Consider the following 18,749-nt stretch of genomic DNA (forward strand, 5'->3'; position numbering starts at 1 on the left):
CTAATCATCAAAACCATAAATCATTTTTTATGCAAAAAGTCCTTAAGTCACTAATAATTGTAGATATTGTCCTTTCTTTAAACCAGTTTTTCATCTCAATGAGTTCTATCAATTTTACCCCCATGGTGGGTAATGTTGAATCATTCCATCTTTGTGCATATGATAATTTTGCCACAGTAATCGTATATTGGAATAGTCTTCCATGCTTTTCCCCCCTATCTGTTTATCCATCAATCCGAAAAGGAAAAAAAATCTGGCTTCAATCTTTAAAATCCTTAAAAATCTGAGTTTTGAATATGTTTGATCAAAATTAAGCTCTTCTGAGCCCTGTTGACTTCAGTGTGACATGGCTCAGCATATTTTTAATACAATCCACCCTCCCCACAAAAAAATCAGCAGGAACAAAAGTGCTTAAATAAGGCTGGATTGTATTATCTGATTTTTTTTCCCCACAAGAAATTAAACCTATTAGTAAATGGAGCAGGAAATAGTCCCAATATTATATGCAGTAATCATGGATAACAAACTACTGTATAATTCAGAGTCGAAAACATGTGGATGGGAACTTGATATTGAGAACTTGGGGTGCCACTGCTGAGAATGCTAATTGAGTTGTCCTTTTGTAATCAATTTCAATCAAAAAAGTTGGTTTCATTAAATGATTTTGTCCCTATAATAAACAAAACCAAGTGATGTGTTTTCTAATTAGTTGCCTTGTTCCTTAGTTGATATGTTAAACATTCACTTTGATATCAATTTTTGCTAGTTTGAGAGTTTAGCAGTTCTTGCTAAATAAGTTAAGACAAAAACACTTTCGTAAATGTTAAAAGTTAAAGCATCCAAATGAGGAGAATATTGCTGGAGTGGAAATGAAGATAAGAGTAATTTGCTGGAGCTGTATGAAAGTCACGAGGTGTGATTTAAAAAGAATAATCACATTGTGTAACCATATTAAAGTTAGGTAAGTGGAAATCTATAGGTTTAGAAATGATCCTCTAATAAGTTTCCAAAGGTTCAGTATGTTGTTATGATATATAAGTTACACTATCTATCAATGGAGAACATAAGGTTTTAATATTTCCTCAATATCCATGATGCTAAGATTGTCTCCGGAATCAAGGACCTGTAAGAAAACGGAAAGACAAATCTGTCAAGGAGTTTGGGCTTTTAAACAACTACTTTGTCTACTTTTGCATCCCCCTCTCATTTCTTCTGTGAGCAGAACAGTTGCATTAGCAGAATAGTTGCATCATCACCATCATTATTGGCCTCGTTATTAACCATTTAAACATATGTTTAAATGTAAACATAAATATTTTACATTATTCTGCTGACATTTCATGTTCATTTTAAGCTGTTATTATTGACCACACGTAGGTGCTGGCCAAAGACCAACTTAAAAGTATAGCTGCCTTCTTGTTTCTTTTAGGACAATGGCCGCAAGGATATTTGAAAGTAGAAAATGGCCTTTAGGGTACCATTTGTTCATGTACTTACAAGCCATTGTAATACTCATGGCCATCCTTATTAGAAGGCATTTTTGTCTCTTACTTCTCTTAGGCCCATCCTTATTGCCTGGGGATGCTTTCTGTCTTTCCAGCTACCTTTTCCTGAGTTTGTAGGAATTGTTCTAAATAAAGTATTATTCTGGGTCTAATCAAAATAATTCTTACCTTAGAATTATATTGCAATACATTCATGTACATAAAAATAATGCCAGTTTGGTCCTTGAGCATCTTCAGCTCAAGGAAGCCAAACACTTAAGAGCACTTGAATTATTTTTAAAAGTCTACTTTAAAAATCAGAAGTAAAAGGCAGTCTGGCAGGTGCCAAAATAGGCGTTTATGGCTCCCAATAATACTCAAAAGCCCTTTGTTATCTGCTGTGCTATTCTAACAGACAGTATGAAATAATAAAATCAGCTTTTGAAATAATAAAATCTAATCCTTCCTTATTCTTAAAATGAAGCTTACAAATTACAGGAACGTGTATTTTCAGTTTCTTATATACATCTATATAGCTATAAAATGTATATTCATACATGAATATATTTGTGCAGAAATGGCTTATGTAAGTCTGTCTTTTTAAAATTGCAGAACTGCAAATCAAAATGGTCTCTATTAAGGATCTGATTCTTAAAGATATTGAGCATCTTCAGCTCAATGAAGCCAAACACTTGAGAGCACTTGACATCTTTGAGCACTGGGATCTCATCTGAGTTGATGGATGTTTCGCCTCTGATGTGGTATCAGATGTCTGTATTCAATCACTTCAAACTAATTATTATAGTCCATGTTCTAAATGTTTAGTCCTGGATGGCTCCTAGCACTTGAAAAACTGGGAGAATAGAACTGCCTAGTAGAACAAAGGCTATGCTGTTGCAATAATCAATGTACTATTCTGTTTTTAGTAAATATGAATTTAAGGTTGAGGCTGAGAGTGACTTGAGATATTTTTGAAAGGCTCGGGATTTAGAGTTGGTTGTTCCAGTTTCATATAGATCTTGGTTTTTTTTTATGCTTTTGCACTTTTTCTTACCACATTTCTTTTCCTTGTAATTTATGGTAGAAGGGGGAACATATAAAAAAGTCTCTATTCCCATATTTCATGTGGATTTAATACAAATTAAAATGAATGTGAATTACCTAATTCCAGTTGTACATGTAGTTGATTATTTGTACATGTAGTTGATTTTTTTTGGTACATGTAGTTTATATGCACAAATCTAATGGTTTGTGCTGCTATCTTTTACCTCTCTATATTCAGTGGCTTGATAGACTTCATGGAAAAAAGATATATATTGTGGTCATTTGTGGGAGTGAAGGTCCCTATTGCATCAAGTGTCTTTGGGCCAGTATCTCCTTGCTGAGTGATTGCTTCTATTTCTCTGCTTCTTTTCTATTTTAAAAATGGGAAAAAAATGTCCAAGTAAATAAAGTACAGCGGTAACTTTTGCAAAAAAGAAAAAAGGAAAGGAAGGGGGGGGGGAAATGATATTTTTTATATCTCAAAAAGGAAAAAGAAAACACCAACTACCCACAAAAGATGTTGGTTTTGCACATGACGGATAAGTGACTAGATGTGAAATTTCCAATTACTGATTTTTGTTTAAGGGCATTACTGGAAATGAGCACTTGTACATATGGTGGGGAGTAAGGGACAAGGCCAGTGGCTTTGGCAAGGAATATGCACAGGCAAAGCTGCCATCAGTCTGCTTCTAATGGATAATCGGATGCATGTCTCACTTACAGCTTTAGCTCTTTGCCCTTTAATTCAGTAGACCAGCCCTATTTAGCACAGCACTTATTTACAGCCTAAAATGAACAGAACGTAATGTTGAATTCTTTGACGGTACAATGGCAAGGACATAAAATTAACACAGATGGGGAGACAATTGTTTCTTTTTGCCTCGATTCATACCGAACTAATGTTCGTGAGAAGAAGGGGGGAAAAGCAGTATGCCTTCAGCATGAAAGGGTTCAAGATTTTTTCAACTCTTTTTCTGGGCTTTTGTATGCTTCCTCCATTTTCTCCTTTCTACAGGAAAGACGAATCTTTTTGTTTTGTTTTCTTTTGCTACTGGAGTGACCAATCTTAATATATTTGGCTTAATTGTTAATCTGAAAAGCAATTAATCCCTTTGATCGCACGAATTGGAATAAAAGCACCGAGAAATAGCACAGGTGGTTATAGAAGCAACTCAACGGTTATACTAATTTCTACTAAACCATTTAAAACAAAAGAAAACAGAAAATATCTTGAATTCTCCCTATCTCTCTGATTAAGAGGACTGGTTTCCAAATGACTGCTCTTTAGACATTCATTAAATTTTGAACAGTTTGGATTATTTTTGTGCTAGATACTTCCATCTGCATTTTCCAAACAGAGGCCCATGTGTGCTGTAATTCTAAAACGTATCTTCTTTAGCCTTGACAAGTTTAGAGGTAATTTAAAGCAGGGGACAGGGCACATTTCTGAAGCTTCTGGCATATCTCTGCATATGGTATTTGTGCAAATTCCATAAAATATTCTGAAATGACATCTTTTTTCTCCCCCCTTTTGAATTATAGATAATGAAATGGCAAAAAAAAAACTAGAAGGGGGGGAAAAGCCTCATTTGAAGCAATTCTGATTATTTTAATTTGCACAACAACAAAAATATAAAAATGGACCCTGATTTGTACAAGAAAGCTTTTTCTAGAACCATTTACATATGCTAATGATATCATCTGTAAAGGAATTTAGAGTTTTCTGTGTTCAAAACTGAACTCTTGCATATCTTCATTCTTGGAGAGGATATTTCCTGGTTTTATGTCTTTAGTATCATTTTTTTGTTTTTATCTTTTATCACAAATAGAGGTATACTAATAAAACTACCCATGTCAGGTGTCAAATAATAATTTACTAATATAAATTTAGCCACACTGAACTCTGTTTCGGTACAAATTGCTTGAGAGCAGAGCACAGTTACTATTACCACTTATTTTATAATAATTATGCAGCTTGCCAACTTTTTTCAGACTATGACAGCTTTATCCCACAATATTCCTTCTTTTTAATCTTTGATCTGCCCAGCCTTGGTGCAGCTGTGGATGCTGGAATAAAACCATTTAAAACAGAGTATGATTTTGTAATTAAACATTAACTTTCAAATACAGCTAATTAGTGCAATTGGTAGAGGAAAAGTTTACACTTTAGTTTAGGAGAACAGGCCCTTTCCCTTAAATTCATATTATAACTTCTGAAGTGCTGCCTTTTACAACCTTTGTTAAACGCACTGGTACTTAGCGTGCGTCAATAAATAAACTTTCAATTATTGTGCAGAGAGCAGACCCACAGCTTGGATAGCAATCTGAAACCAATGGGCTATCTAGTAATTATGCCAAATAAATAGTTTTGATGCATGTGAACATTTATGCCAGAGGATGAATACAATGAAAACCTGACTTGTTTTTCAAGGATCAGTTTTAAGAAACTAGATACTTTATGATACATATTTTAGCATTATAAATTGTGTGTTTGTGTGTGTGTGAGCCAGAAAAAGATAGACTATTTTACACCAAATTAGCCACTAAATTAATATTTGCATGCCACTTTTCCCCCACTCATTTATACCCTCTAATCTTCGTTCATTTCGTATTTTCCTGTGTGTAAAAGAATATCAGATACAATCAAGCTCCATTAACATGACTAAAATTGTTGCCACAGACTGCTATGGAGTGTGGGTAATGCCAGTAAGTGCTTCTAATTCTTACCCTATTAAAATATTCAAAAAAGCCTATTGAATTACCCTACTCTTTATGCAGGGAATACAGCAGTAGAAGAGGAGGAGTTTAGCATGTTGTTCACACAGCCTAAGGCAGAAGAAGGGAAAGTATCTTCTGCCCTATATATTCCCATATATAACAGGAAACTTGAGTGATCAGGCACTGCAGGCTGAAGTCAATAGTACCATTTACATGGTGGGAGAAAGAACACAATAGGCTGGGCCTTGTCAATTGTGCAAGAATACAAGATAGCTATAGACATGGATACAGCATACATCTGTAAACACGTACAAACACCCAGCTTATGTACGCTCAGAGTTTTTCCTGTAAGACAGCGATTTTCAACCTGTGGGTCGGGACCCCATTGGGGGTCGAATGACGATTTGCCAGGGGTCGCCTAAGACCATCGGAAATATGGGAAGTATACTTGCGAGTTGAAGAATCGCGCTCCAATGGTTGACTTCACAAGCCAGCTGCAGGCTCTTCAAATCGCTAGCCGAATTCGGCTTCAGGCGTGATCAATTAAAAAAGAGAGAAATCTTTGCTCTGATGTCTCCCTCTCAAGCCAGCTGCAATCACTCCCAATCGCTAGCCTAATCTGGCTTCAGGCGCGATAAACTTAATAGGGGAGGAGTCTCCGCTTTAATGCCTCCGTCCTCAAGGCAATCGCAAGCAATTCAGATCGCTAGCCAATACGGCTTCAGGCGCGATAAATTCAAAACGAAAATAATTTTACGGTTGGGGGTCGCCACATCATGGAGAATTGTATTAAAGGGGTCACAGCACTATAAAGGTTGAGAACCACTGCTGGAAGAAGACATTTCAGAGATCCCCAAGTTTTTTGCCCTGGTGCACACATTTGAAAATTTGAAAGTATATTACAAGTGTCACTACAAATGGCTGCTATAGGCCTTGCCTATACACACAACAGGCCTTAGGCGGAATATGGCTACTGACAAAGCATTGGTATATCAGAGTGTTGGCCACCCCTTCCCTTCTTTACTTAACGTGGTTGTGCTTTGAGTAGGCAGTCACAAAGCACAATCAGCCACCCATCAGATTTATAAGGTGCATCCTAAGAGGCATTCTTCAAAATAAAGTATTTTTAAATAATAATGTAATGTAAAAAAGAAAAAAATCAGGTGGGGAACAGGTGGCAGATAAGCACCAGGATAAATGTCCACAAACTCAGGGTCACTCCTTACAGATGCTGCATTAGCCCACACTTGTTATCTAGGGACTGAGCTGTGAATTCAGATTTTACCTGAAATACAGTATATAGGAATAACTGTGTTATACTTTACTCCAAGATGATGAAGGTGGAACAGTTTGAAAATTTTAAAGTGCTAAATAAGTAATAATATGTAATATTTTTATGTCTGTCTCCATAATTTTCCTCTGCATTCAGATATTTAGTACATTGTAAGAACCCATTAAATGTTTCAGGACTGCAGTCACTGTACTGCAGTATATTTATTAGCTCCTGTATGGCTTATTTATTTTTTTAATGAACTGCGGAATAACAAAAAGTTTGACGAAAAAGCATTTGTCCTCTTTCACATTTCTTGAATATTCAGATTTTTACCCCTGAATGTAACCAGAGCTTTCTGTAGGCCCAACTGATAGAAAACCTGACTAAACAAAGAGCACCAAAGCTCTTGGAGCAACATATGATGAAGCAAGAGTGGAACTTTATGGGCGAGATAGGCATCATTGTGTTTCATGGAAAGCAGTCAAAATTTCATGCCAGCTTTCAAGTAGTACCATAGTTCGGATACACTCTGTTGATTTAGGGTCTGGATGATGTACAACATGACAGAACCATGAAATCTACTTCCTATCAGGAAATTCTATAGCAAAGTATCAAGCCATTGCGCCACCACAACCATTGTGTATGTCACAGTGGTTAGAATGCAGTATTGCAGGCTAATTCTGCTGACTGCCGGCTGCCAGCAGTTCAGCAGTTCAAGTCTCACCCGCTCAAGGTTGACTCAGCCTTCCATGCTTACAAGGTCGATAAAATGGGAACCCAGATTGTTGGAGACAATATTCTGACTCTAAACGGCTCAGAGAAGGCTGTAAAGCACCGTGAAGCGGTATATAAGCCTAAATGCTATTGCTATTGCTAGGATGTTAGAATGGTCAAGTGAGAATCAGACCCAAATCCCTGCAGGAGTACCTGAAACAAGCAGTTCCTGCTGGAAAACCCTCAAGTATTTCTAAGCTGGACATGGATCAGTGAAGCAAAACTCTTACACAAGATGTGACAGACTAATAACAGATAGGATTATCTGTTTATATAATCAGAGTAATATTAAAAAAAGAGGCATAGCATGTTAGCTGAATCAAAGTAGGGAATTATTGTACTTTTTCAAACGGGCACATATGCAAAGTCATATTGGGATGACTTTGTTTCTGAAATAAATGGAAAAAACTTGGGCCACTTAAATTCCTTTTATAAAATAGTAAAAAATTATATAAAAATTAAACTATATAAAAATTAAAAATGGGGAAAATACTTTTTCAGGGAAGCCATATATGCCAGTTGTTTGCAGAGCAAAGTTACAGTTGAATAAATCCTTTTCCAAATTTTGTATAGGATGCTTATTTTTATTGATGAAGAAAAGCTTTAATCTATTCTAGAAGCTTGAATTTCCTGCATTTTGTGTTTTATAATTTCTGAAAACTTAAAATTCCAAAGATGTAAGCAATAAAGGAAAGATTTTTGTTAAAAAGAACTCTGAGGTTAATGCATTTGTGTCTCTTTCATTTTTTCCTCCTATTTAATAAATACCCTACTTCTGATTTTTTTTTCTTGCTGTTTCCAATGTAATGTAAAATATTGTGAAGAAACTGCCAACAATTTCTTAATGAAATTAGATGCTTATATAAATTATGTTTAATTAAAATTGTGAAAATATAGCTTTCACGAACCTGATAAAACATTGCTTGAGTCCCATCTTTTTTGACTAAGATGAGGATACAAGCTTCATAATCTCATACAGTGTAAAACTTTTAGTATTGGGCTTAAGTGAGGTTACTAAATCCTTGGACTAAGTGAGAAGGGATACGTGAATCTTGTCAACAGCCTCCAGTTCAAATAATCCAAATTCATATCAGCGCTATTGCAATAAAATATATTTACAAATTAATCCCGTTGCTCTATTAATTATTTGTGTAATTACTGCAATTCTTCCCACCTTGTTTTCAGTTTTTCTTAATCATTAAGCCGGAAGCCTGACAGCAGTGCCAGCCCTGGCATGATTCTTTTTGACTAAAACCTTGTAAATTAACACAATTAGCACAGCATCATGCTGCTAATTAACTTCCTGTGTCTGGTACAGCGGATGTGCAAACAAGGAATAGGGATTCAGCAGGGAATAAACATGCCACTCTGTTGCCAAACTGTATGTTGTGTTCGGTCTAGCTCTGCAGGGCTAAGACAGTCATGCCAAGATGCTGGAGTCAGGCAAAGAAGCGCTAAAGGAGGAAGAAGAAGTGCAAGATAGGAAGAGTATTAGGCTGTTAAACGAAAGATAGCAGTAATTTATCAGACAAACTCTGCCATCCATGTTTGATGTATAACAAGCCTTTTTATCTGAGCATCTGCTCTAAATATTATCAGATAGAGGAAGGGAAGGGAAGGGAAGGGAAGGGAAGGGAGGGAGGGAAGGAAGGAAGGAAGGAAGGAAGGAAGGAAGGAAGGAAGGAAGGAAGGATGGAAAGGAAAGGAAAGAAAGAAGGAAGGTTGTTTTAGTGCTGCCTATTAGGCTAAACAAGTCTATTGATGCTAAGATAAGATTAACTTTATTGCCACTTTTTTCTGTGAAATGACACACATTAAAAAATAAAATCCTGATGCCTGCTTTCAAAAGAACATATATGCCCATACAAGATATAAAGGATTTTAAAAGAATTTTTTTTCTGGTGAACTCTGCGTATCTTGTCTGGTACAGGACCAAACTTTGTCCCATTGCCATCACACACACACACACACCAATTTTTTTTAGTAACTGACTGACTTTTATTTCTCTTTTCTCATGTCCCCCGCCCCACCTTTCCCTATCAGTTTGGAGGGAATTGGAAGAGAATGGGAGGAGAAAGAAGATAGACAAGTGTTGCTGGGCTTTGCTCTTTCCACCCACCCGCCCACCTTTGCCTGTTTCCTTCCAGAGCCTCAACAACAGGACTCTGACGCAGAGAGCAGCCCCTTGTAATTCAGACCGAGTTGTAGGTTTTGTGTGATGAAAGCAATGGAGCGCTGCCTGGGAGATTGCTTTGCTGCACTCCACGAAGCAGATTTGAAACTGTCGTGGACCATTTTAGATGAGAGTTGGATTATGGAGTGACCTGCTATGTCTGTGTCATATTGTTCTGCACAGGGTGCATTATACTGTGCTAACTAGGTGTTCAGTACCAAATAAGAAACGTATCCTAGATGTGATTTGTCAGCTGTAGCTTATGGAAGGTTGTTGTTTTTTCCCTCCTCCATTAAAATTTAAAAGTGCAATAAGTGAGGATGCTATGCTTTGGATATCGAAGAACAGATTATCTAATAGCAGGTCCATGCTTGGGATAGGAAGAAGCTCCATGTGCGACCCTTTAAAACAAATCCAGCTGGATAAAATAATTTCTTTGACTCACTCTCCCCCTTCCAAGTTAGCCAAACATTAGAAGGGTGGCTGTATCCTTTTTTTTTTTTTTCTTCAAGAAAATGAGTCACTGGTAGTACTTTTCTTCTTCTTTTGATAGATAATTTGCATGTAATGTATTGATTTCAACCTCACAATTCTGCATATTAATGAAGAAGTCGAGAGTTGATACCCTTGGATATCATTTGCACTTGTCTTTGTTTCATCTAATTGCTAATTTTGCTTTTCCTCCCAAACCCCTCAGGCTTGAAGATGCAGTGGACGCCAGAACATGCCCAGTGGCCAGAGCAGCACTTTGACATCACTTCGACCACCCGCTCTCCCGCCCACAAGGTAGAAGCTTACCGGGGCCATCTTCAGCGCACCTATCAGTATGCCTGGGCGAACGATGACATCTCTGCTCTCACAGCCTCAAATCTGCTAAAGAAATATGCAGAAAAGTATTCCGGCATTTTGGAAGGGCCAGCCGAACGTCCCATCCTGGGTAACTATGTGGAGCCTCCATCAGGGCTGGTGAACGGTCGCAAAAGCGAAAGTGAGTCGTGGCAGTCTTCTTTGAACTCTGAGAGTGTTTATCCTATGAACTGTGTCCCAGATGTTATTACCGCCAGCAAAGCTGGAGTAAGTACTGCCCTCCCTCCGGCAGATGTCTCTGCCAGTATAGGGAGCTCACCTGGGGTGGCTAGCAACCTGACAGAACCTAGTTATTCAAGTAGTACTTGTGGAAGTCATACAGTCCCTAATCTCCATTCAGGGCTCCCATCTCAGGAATATGCCGCAGGATATAACGGATCGTACCTGCATACAAGTTACAGTGGCCAGCCAGCACCTGCACTTCCTTCACCTCATCCCTCTCCTTTGCATAGCTCTGGGCTTTTACAGCCACCCCCTCCGCCGCCGCCACCACCAGCTCTAGTGCCAGGCTACAATGGGACATCTAATCTTTCCAGTTATAGCTACCCGCCAGCCAGTTATCCCCCTCAAAGTGCTGTTGGGCCGGGCTACAGCCCTGGTGGAGCACCACCTCCTTCAGCCTATCTGCCTTCAGGTATCCCTGCCCCAACTCCTCTCCCCCCCACCACAGTACCTGGGTACACCTACCAGAGTCATGGCTTAACGCCCATTGCGCCGTCGGCCCTGACCAATAGCTCAGCAACTTCTCTCAAGAGAAAAGCTTTCTATATGGCAGGGCAAGGAGAAATGGACTCCAGCTATGGAAACTACAACTATGGCCAGCAGAGATCTACACAAAGCCCCATGTACAGGATGCCTGACAACAGCATTTCCAATGCCAGCAGAGGGAATGGCTTTGACCGAAGCGCTGAATCCTCCTCCTTGGCCTTTAAGCCAACCAAACAAATCATGGCTTCTGAGCAGCAAAGGAAATTTAACCAGTCCGGTCGGGCTCTGACGCCCCCTTCCTATAGTTCTGCTAAGAATTCCCTTGGCTCCAGAGCAAGTGAGCCCTTTGGGAAGTATAGCTCTCCTGTCATTAATGAACACAGCGAAGAACATAGGCAGCTTCTGCCTCATCCAATGCAAGGCCCGGGACTTCGTGCAGCTACCTCATCCAACCACTCTGTGGACGAGCAACTGAAGAACACTGATGCGCACCTCATGGACCTTGTGACCAATGAGATTATCAGCCAAGGACCACCAGTGGACTGGAATGACATTGCTGGACTAGATTTGGTGAAGGCTGTCATTAAAGAGGAGGTTTTATGGCCAGTATTGAGGTCAGATGCATTTAACGGGCTGACTGCTCTACCTCGGAGCATCCTCTTATTTGGACCTCGGGGCACAGGCAAAACATTACTGGGGAGATGTATAGCTACCCAACTAGGTGCCACATTTTTCAAACTCACAGGTTCTGTTCTTGCCACAAAGTGGTTGGGAGAAGGAGAAAAAATCGTTCACGCTTCCTTCCTGGTGGCAAGGTGCCGACAGCCCTCGGTGATTTTTGTTAGTGACATTGATATGCTCCTTTCATCCCAAGTGAGTGAAGAGCACAGTCCAGTCTGTCGGATGAGAACCGAGTTTCTTATGCAGCTGGACACCGTGCTCACTTCCGCTGAGGACCAAATAGTTGTCATCTGCGCCACCAGTAAACCAGAAGAAATAGACGAATCGCTTCGAAGGTACTTCATGAAACGACTTTTAATCCCACTTCCTGACAGCACAGCCAGGCACCAGATAATAGTACAGCTGCTTTCACAGCACAATTACTGCCTCAGCGATAAGGAGGTTGCACTGCTAGTCCAGCGTACAGAAGGCTTCTCTGGACTCGACGTGGCTCATTTGTGTCAGGAAGCCGTCGTGGGCCCTCTCCATGCCATGCCAGCCACAGACCTTTCGGCCCTTATGCCCAGTCAGTTGAGGCCTGTTACGTACCAAGACTTCGACAAGGCTTTTTGCAAAATACAGCCTAGCATCTCTCCAAAGGAGCTCGATACATACGTCGAATGGAACAAAATGTTTGGTTGCAGTCAGTGACAAGCCGTCTCTTTTTTAAAAAAACAAAAACAAAAACAAAAATAGTGAAACAAAAAAAAACAAAAAAAATGTAATGAATGTTGGTGCGCTCACACACATATGTACACACAAACCTGTTACCTAGGAACCCCTTTTTCAGTCGTGTTGAGATTGTGGAAGGTTACAGGGGGCGGGGGTGGGGAAATGGTCATGTTGCATCTGAAGAGCCAGGTTTAGGCTTGAAGGAATAGTGCATCCGAGGAGAGCTGTCGATCTGCGAAGCCACAGATGATGATAGGATGTTAATGTTCCCTTCCATTCCGTTCAGACTAGACAACACACTCACCATGGAGGGGTTGATATTTTTTTTTTAAAGAAGGACATGAACCCTGTGTGTTGATTCATTCTGCTGTTTTTTGAGATTTAGTTGCTTTCAAGTGCCTAAAGTGGTGCTTTATTTTTTTCCTTCCTTTCTTTCTTTTTTGTTTGCCTCACAATTACATTGGTGGCATGTGCTAATATAAAGAGCTTTAACTTCAAAATGTTATGGGACTAAAGACATGAACAGTTGTGTTGTGACAGAGAACCAGGTGTGACTTTGGTTTAGTTTTGCTTTTTTTTTTTTCTTCTCCTCCTATTTTGGCTAGTCTAAAAGCAACAGTATTCCTCAATCCTGTCTGTTCTGCGGTATTAAACTAAGAACAGGTAAAACAGGGTAACGGTAATCTGGACTTTAATTTCTGCGGTTTGTTTTGTTTATTGTTCTGTCTGCAAAAAAAGGAAAAAAAAAAGAAAAAAAACTCAGGAAAGTGATTGTGATTTGTACAGTACCTCAAAGGAATGTGTTGAAAGCACTATGTACTGCTGAGATTTAATAGGCTAGGCTTCAATGTTACTTTATCTTAAATATGTATGTTTACCTCAATGGTTGGGAAAAAAAAACGACAAGGAGAAATATTTTGAATGTATTAAGGAGCAAGCTGAAGCGTGCTAAAAAGATAATCTTCAAAACTTTGAAAATACAACAGGAGTATCCCAGTGTTTAAGAAACGTTTCTTTCTTTCTTTTTAACCAATATTGGGGATCAAATTGGAGCAAGGCAATTTTCATGGCAGTTGTGTGTGGAAGTCCTTAGTCCTTGACAATTTTGTGACAAGTCGGTAGAGAGCGTACAGACAATAAAAAAGAAAGTCCCCCTGTTGAATTATCGAATCATCTGGGACAGTCAGAGACGAAATCTGATTAGGACTCTGAGAGGCAAATTACCTTAGACCACACGATACAACTTTTGTATCTCGGCTAGGGTTGTAGGCATCTTGGTTGCCCCAATGCATCAGTAGCACAGAATCCTTGTAGGTCCCAGAGAGCTTAGGGGCTGCAGAGCTGTTTACAGCAATGCAGCAGAGAGAGACCAAACAAACAAACAAACAAAAAGACAAAATTGAGCCCTCAAATGGCATCTCTCTTCCTCTTTGCTTTGCATTTTCACCACCAAATGAAAAGTTATCCCTTTGTTTCATGTGTGCTGTTGTTGCCTCTTTCTGTTTTCTTGATGCCTTTGTTTGTTTTGTTTTTAATGAGATCGTTCCATGGTCATTAGAAATTCACCCGGCTGGAAAATGCCCACCATTTTATTTCTACCTCAGATTTTGTTTTATTTCCCTTAGAGAGGCACATAAAGAGCAGGACAAGCCAGATTACCACTAGCATGCAGAGCTGTTGAAGGCCCTATTAACACATAATCCTAAACTTTGGAAAGAGCCAGCTTTGTGTATGGCGAGGTTTTCTCCCAAGTAAGTGTGTGTGGAGAATTGCAGTCAAAAAGAAAAGAGGATTGGGAAGGGAATCCTTCTGCCTCTTCTCCCTTTGCCCGACCAGGGCAAATGGTGACTGTTTTCCTTCAGGAAAGAGAAGCTAGATAGGATGTGTGGCATTTTATTCTATTTGTGCCCCTGCTCCACATTGTCTCCCTTTTTTATTCTTTAATGCTTTTATGAGCAATTCTTTTCATGACAGCTGACTGATGCTGTAATGTCGCTGAACAGTAGAGCAATTCAAACCTTCGCAGCCACACGAGCAGAGAGCAACCTCTCTCTCCCCCTCCCTCCCTTTCTCTTTCCCTCTCTGGTTTTTTTTCTCATGTAATCTCTTGTTTACTTTAAAGAAACGGCAGCAGAACAATTAGAAATTACTGGCATTTAATGTTACTTTTATGTAATGTACCTTCAAATCCATGAAATAAATGCACTGAAGAGCTCTAATGAGAAAAAGACCAATTAGTCACCTACTTATTTTGTCTTTAAAGCTACTGCCCAATTTTTACACTTGGCATTTCTTCAGCTAAAATGTTAATTTTCATTGCTAAAAACTGAGCAAATAAACCAAAATGCACATTCTATAAGTCCTTTTGTTCATTCTAAACTTATGGGTGGCTTCTAAAAGGCAGAGGAGTTCATTAAAAAGTAAAACAGTGCCTTTCACTAAGGATATAGTAAAATAAGTCTTAATAAATGCTTTGCATTTTCAATTAGCAAAGGTCTTTCTTTTTTTGTTTTTTCTCTCCCATCTATTTCTTCCATTCTATCTTTTCCATTTGAGAAGAGCCACAGTCGCCTTCGTCAAATTCATATTGATCTTGCAGATGGCTTTCTGATGCATATTGCTGACCAATCTTCTGACTTTTAGATATCACATTATGCTATTGTGCTGCCGTCCATTTGAAAGGTTCAAACATGTTTTGAAAAACTAAATTTACAATTGCATCACCTCTGTCTATACATCCTTTAAAGCTAACATTATCTAATTTTAAGGTGACACCAAATACATTCAGTTCATGTATATAGCTACAGTATAATCCCAGTAGCACTTCAGTTTAAATTGGCTTTGGAATCGGCAGGTGATCAGTTTAGCTCACATTTTACACTGTGTATTTGAGGAAAAAGCAAATTATTCTTCCAGTGAGCTTCATAAATAAAAGACTTAATTGTGAGGTTAAGAAACTTCAGAGAATTTATCCTCTCTCAAATGCTTTGAATCTTATATTGTGGATTCGCTGCTGAAAATATCAGCCCATTTTCTCCCAAATGGCAATTAGCTACAACTAGTGAGGTGTAACGTTTATCTGACATGAAAATAATAGTTTTGTTTACTGTACTGCCCTTGTACAAAATTAAGGCAGGCTATAACTCACTCTCAGCTCTCTGCCAATGGAGATTCCCTGTTAAATAGTGAGACTTTTCCTGGTTCACTCAGAACTTATTGGTTCAACCCTGAGCTACAAATACTATCCTTTTTTTAGCCATTGGGTTGTGGGGTGTTTGTTTGTTTTTGGTTTTTTGGTTTTTTTGCACTTTTTAGACAAATAAGGCCATTTGTTTCTTCTGCTGCTACATTTAGGCCTGTATGGAATTGCGATCATACACGAGAAGATTTAGCTTTTGATAGGGAGTTCGATACGGCCAAAATATACTAACGTTCTGAAGAAGTAAAATGGTTCTGCCGTGTTTTTCATTTGATTGGGACTCAGGATTCTGCCTGAGTAGAGCATAAAATGATGAGGTTGTATGGCCAGATTCCACACGAGGCAAATCTTCTACATTTTTAATAAAAGGGAGAGTATTAATCGTTATGTCTTTTCCACCATTACATCTTTGTGATGGCTAAAATTCCATCAGCTCAATTTTCCTTTCACTGCAAAACGTAATTATTCAAGGCGTATAGCTTGGCTTCATCATTTGTTGGAAAATTCTAGGAATAATTGAAGATAAACAGATGCTTCCCTTTCTACTTGAGACAATTTTTCATTAGGTAAGACTTTATTCTCTCTCTCTCCTCCCCCCCACCCCCCACCCCCCAGTTTTCTTCTGTGGTGACAAGAACAAATTGTAATAACAAAAAGCAAAAAAGCAAGAGATTGGTTTCTGCCAACCAAATTAACAGTGCCAACTGAAATCATGGCATGATAACTTTTTCTATATACAATATTTGTAAAGAAATCCTCACTTCTAGCATGCTTCTCTCCAAAATATTTAGGCCATTAAGGATAGTAGTGAAAAGTTTGCTGACTGAGCTGATCAATGGAATGTGAAGGCAGTTTGGGGCTATTTACTTTTTTTTTTAAACAAAATATTTCTCTATTAGTCAATTTGTATTCTATTCAAATGTAGATAGATGGGCAAAATGGTTTTTCTTGTGCATTTCAAAACCATCAAGGAGAAAATAAAACCTCCCAGTAAAACACATAGGCAAAGCACCATCTGGGAAAGCTAGCTCATCTGTCCAGGGGCTATGCTCTGCAAAATAGTACAAGGTCATTTTATATGGGTTAGCATAATACTTTGCTAGGCAATTTTCAAAAGGAGATAATCTAGTGTAAAAACCCCAATTAATTCCAACAGATGTTGGTAGATGGTAATGTGTTTACATGTCAAAAGCTGCAAATAAAGGTTTCTACTGCCTGAAAATGTGTGCAACTTTGAGTAGAGGAACAGTTATAAGTTCCATAATACATTTCATTCTAATCTAAAAATATAAGTCGTCTTTTAGAAAGTGAAATCTCAGAAATACATGCTAGAAATGAGTAAGTTTTGCAGAAACAAATCTGTGCAAGTCTATTTGTTTTGGTGGAACTATCCCTGTATACCTAACCTCTCAAAAGTTTAGGCTTTCTTCCTTAGGCAGGTCATGTGCGCAAGTTCCATTGATGTGATTGCCTAAGAGTCCCCTTTTATGGAGATTCTCAGTCATCCAGGTCATGGTTATATCTCAAAGGTTCTTTTTCAAAAGACAACTGGACTTTCTTTCTTTTTTCTTGAAGACGTTTCCCTTCTCATCCAAGGAGGCTCCACCAGTTCCGGCAGAATAGTGGGGGATGGACGGATCCTTCCATTCCTCTCCTCTCGCCATCCTGCCAGAACTGATGAAGCTTTTTGGATGAGAAGCGAAATGTCTACTAGGAAAAACGAATGTCCAATTGCCCTTTGAAAAAGCACCTTTGAGACTAAGAGTTCTAAGGCTCTTTTCTTTGATGTACACTGAGAGCATATGCACCAAGACAAATTCCTTGTGTGTCCAATCACACTTGGCCAATAAAAAGTTCTATTCTATTCTATTCTAACTGGAGATAGAAGGCCATAAAGATCAACATGTGGTCTCCCACAGCTGTAACACCCTTTCATCTTGTTATGCGTGCATGTGTTTATATAATCTTTATATGGACATACACACATAATATGAAGCCGTTTTTGTTCTCTCTTTCAAGGGAAAGATGAAAGCTTTCTTTTCCTTAATCATTTGCAGATTTATACTCAAAGCACATTGGTAAACACGGAGCTAGTGATATTCCTAGACCCAAAGAAGCTGCTGCCCTGGGGACTAGTCAGTCCATGAACTGACCGTTCCCCTTTGCAAAGATCTTGGGTTGACATTCGATTTTGAACCTGCCAGATACGTTTTTTTGTGAACCAGGGATACTGCATCTTTAATGAACAAGCTTTCCCCTATTTTTCAAGGCAACACAAGAAGTGTAGCACCAGGCACCGCCATTGTCAAAGACAATTAGACTGAAAGCAGAAAAATCTCACCTCCCTGTCTCAGTGATACATAAAATGTCGGCAGTGTGGGTCAGCCTTGCAACCGAATTTTGTGAGAGTACATGAATCAGTCCTATAGAATGTTAAATATTTATAAAATGGTTCAGTTCTCCACTAAAGGTTGGGAATGTAGTCATTCCTTCTTGTTGTCTCACGATACACAAAGAGGAGGAGATATTTCCCAACCAAAACTTTGCTTGTGTATATCTTTCCTCGCCCCAGATGGTTCCTGTGGTTTACATGCAGTCCCAAGTAGTTTTGTTTGTCTCCATAGATTCCCACCACCACATTTGGGTGTGTGTTCAGACATTGTTCTTTGAAACCATTTCTACCTCATTACTACATATTGTACATGTAGTATTTATTTGTTGTCTTTTTTTGAATGTCATGCATTTTGTAAGAAAGACGTGTCCTTGAACTTGAACAGTCTACCTCAGAAAGACTGTCACTACACTGAATAGTATTAACCCACCAGGATGATAAGATGCATTAGCTGAGTGTGGCAGGGCAGATAATACATGGGGACTTGGCATACTGATGGACTTTTAATTGTACTCTTGTAACACAAGATTGCTTAAGGGAACTTAAAGGAAATCATGCACTGTGCAAATCTTGATCAGTGTCTCACTTTGGGGCTTGCTCTAGGAACATCCCTCTTTAGTAGGATGTACCCCGATTTGAGAGAAAGAAAACATACTTAGACACAAGAATTATTATTATTATTATTTTGCATTGGCAATCTGGCTACAATCTATTACTGTTAACTG

The 18,749-nt window shown here is 38.8% G+C and overlaps 1 protein-coding gene across 4 annotated transcripts in view; it reads left to right on the forward strand.

Moving 5' to 3' along the window:
• Window positions 1-18,749, forward strand: part of FIGN (fidgetin, microtubule severing factor) — a 146,493-nt gene that overhangs the window by 125,959 nt on the left and 1,785 nt on the right. For all 4 annotated transcript variants that reach the window (XM_058191615.1, XM_058191638.1, XM_058191629.1 and 1 more), the window contains one exon: window positions 10,164-18,749. This exon is cut by the window's right edge and continues 1,785 nt beyond it. In XM_058191615.1, the coding sequence (XP_058047598.1) occupies window positions 10,164-12,412 (2,249 nt within the window). In that variant the 3' untranslated portion in view covers window positions 12,413-18,749. The remainder of the gene's footprint in view (window positions 1-10,163) is intronic.

Source organism: Ahaetulla prasina, chromosome 1 (genome assembly GCF_028640845.1).
Source record: "Ahaetulla prasina isolate Xishuangbanna chromosome 1, ASM2864084v1, whole genome shotgun sequence".
In the NCBI taxonomy this organism is placed as follows: Eukaryota; Metazoa; Chordata; class Lepidosauria; order Squamata; family Colubridae; genus Ahaetulla; species Ahaetulla prasina.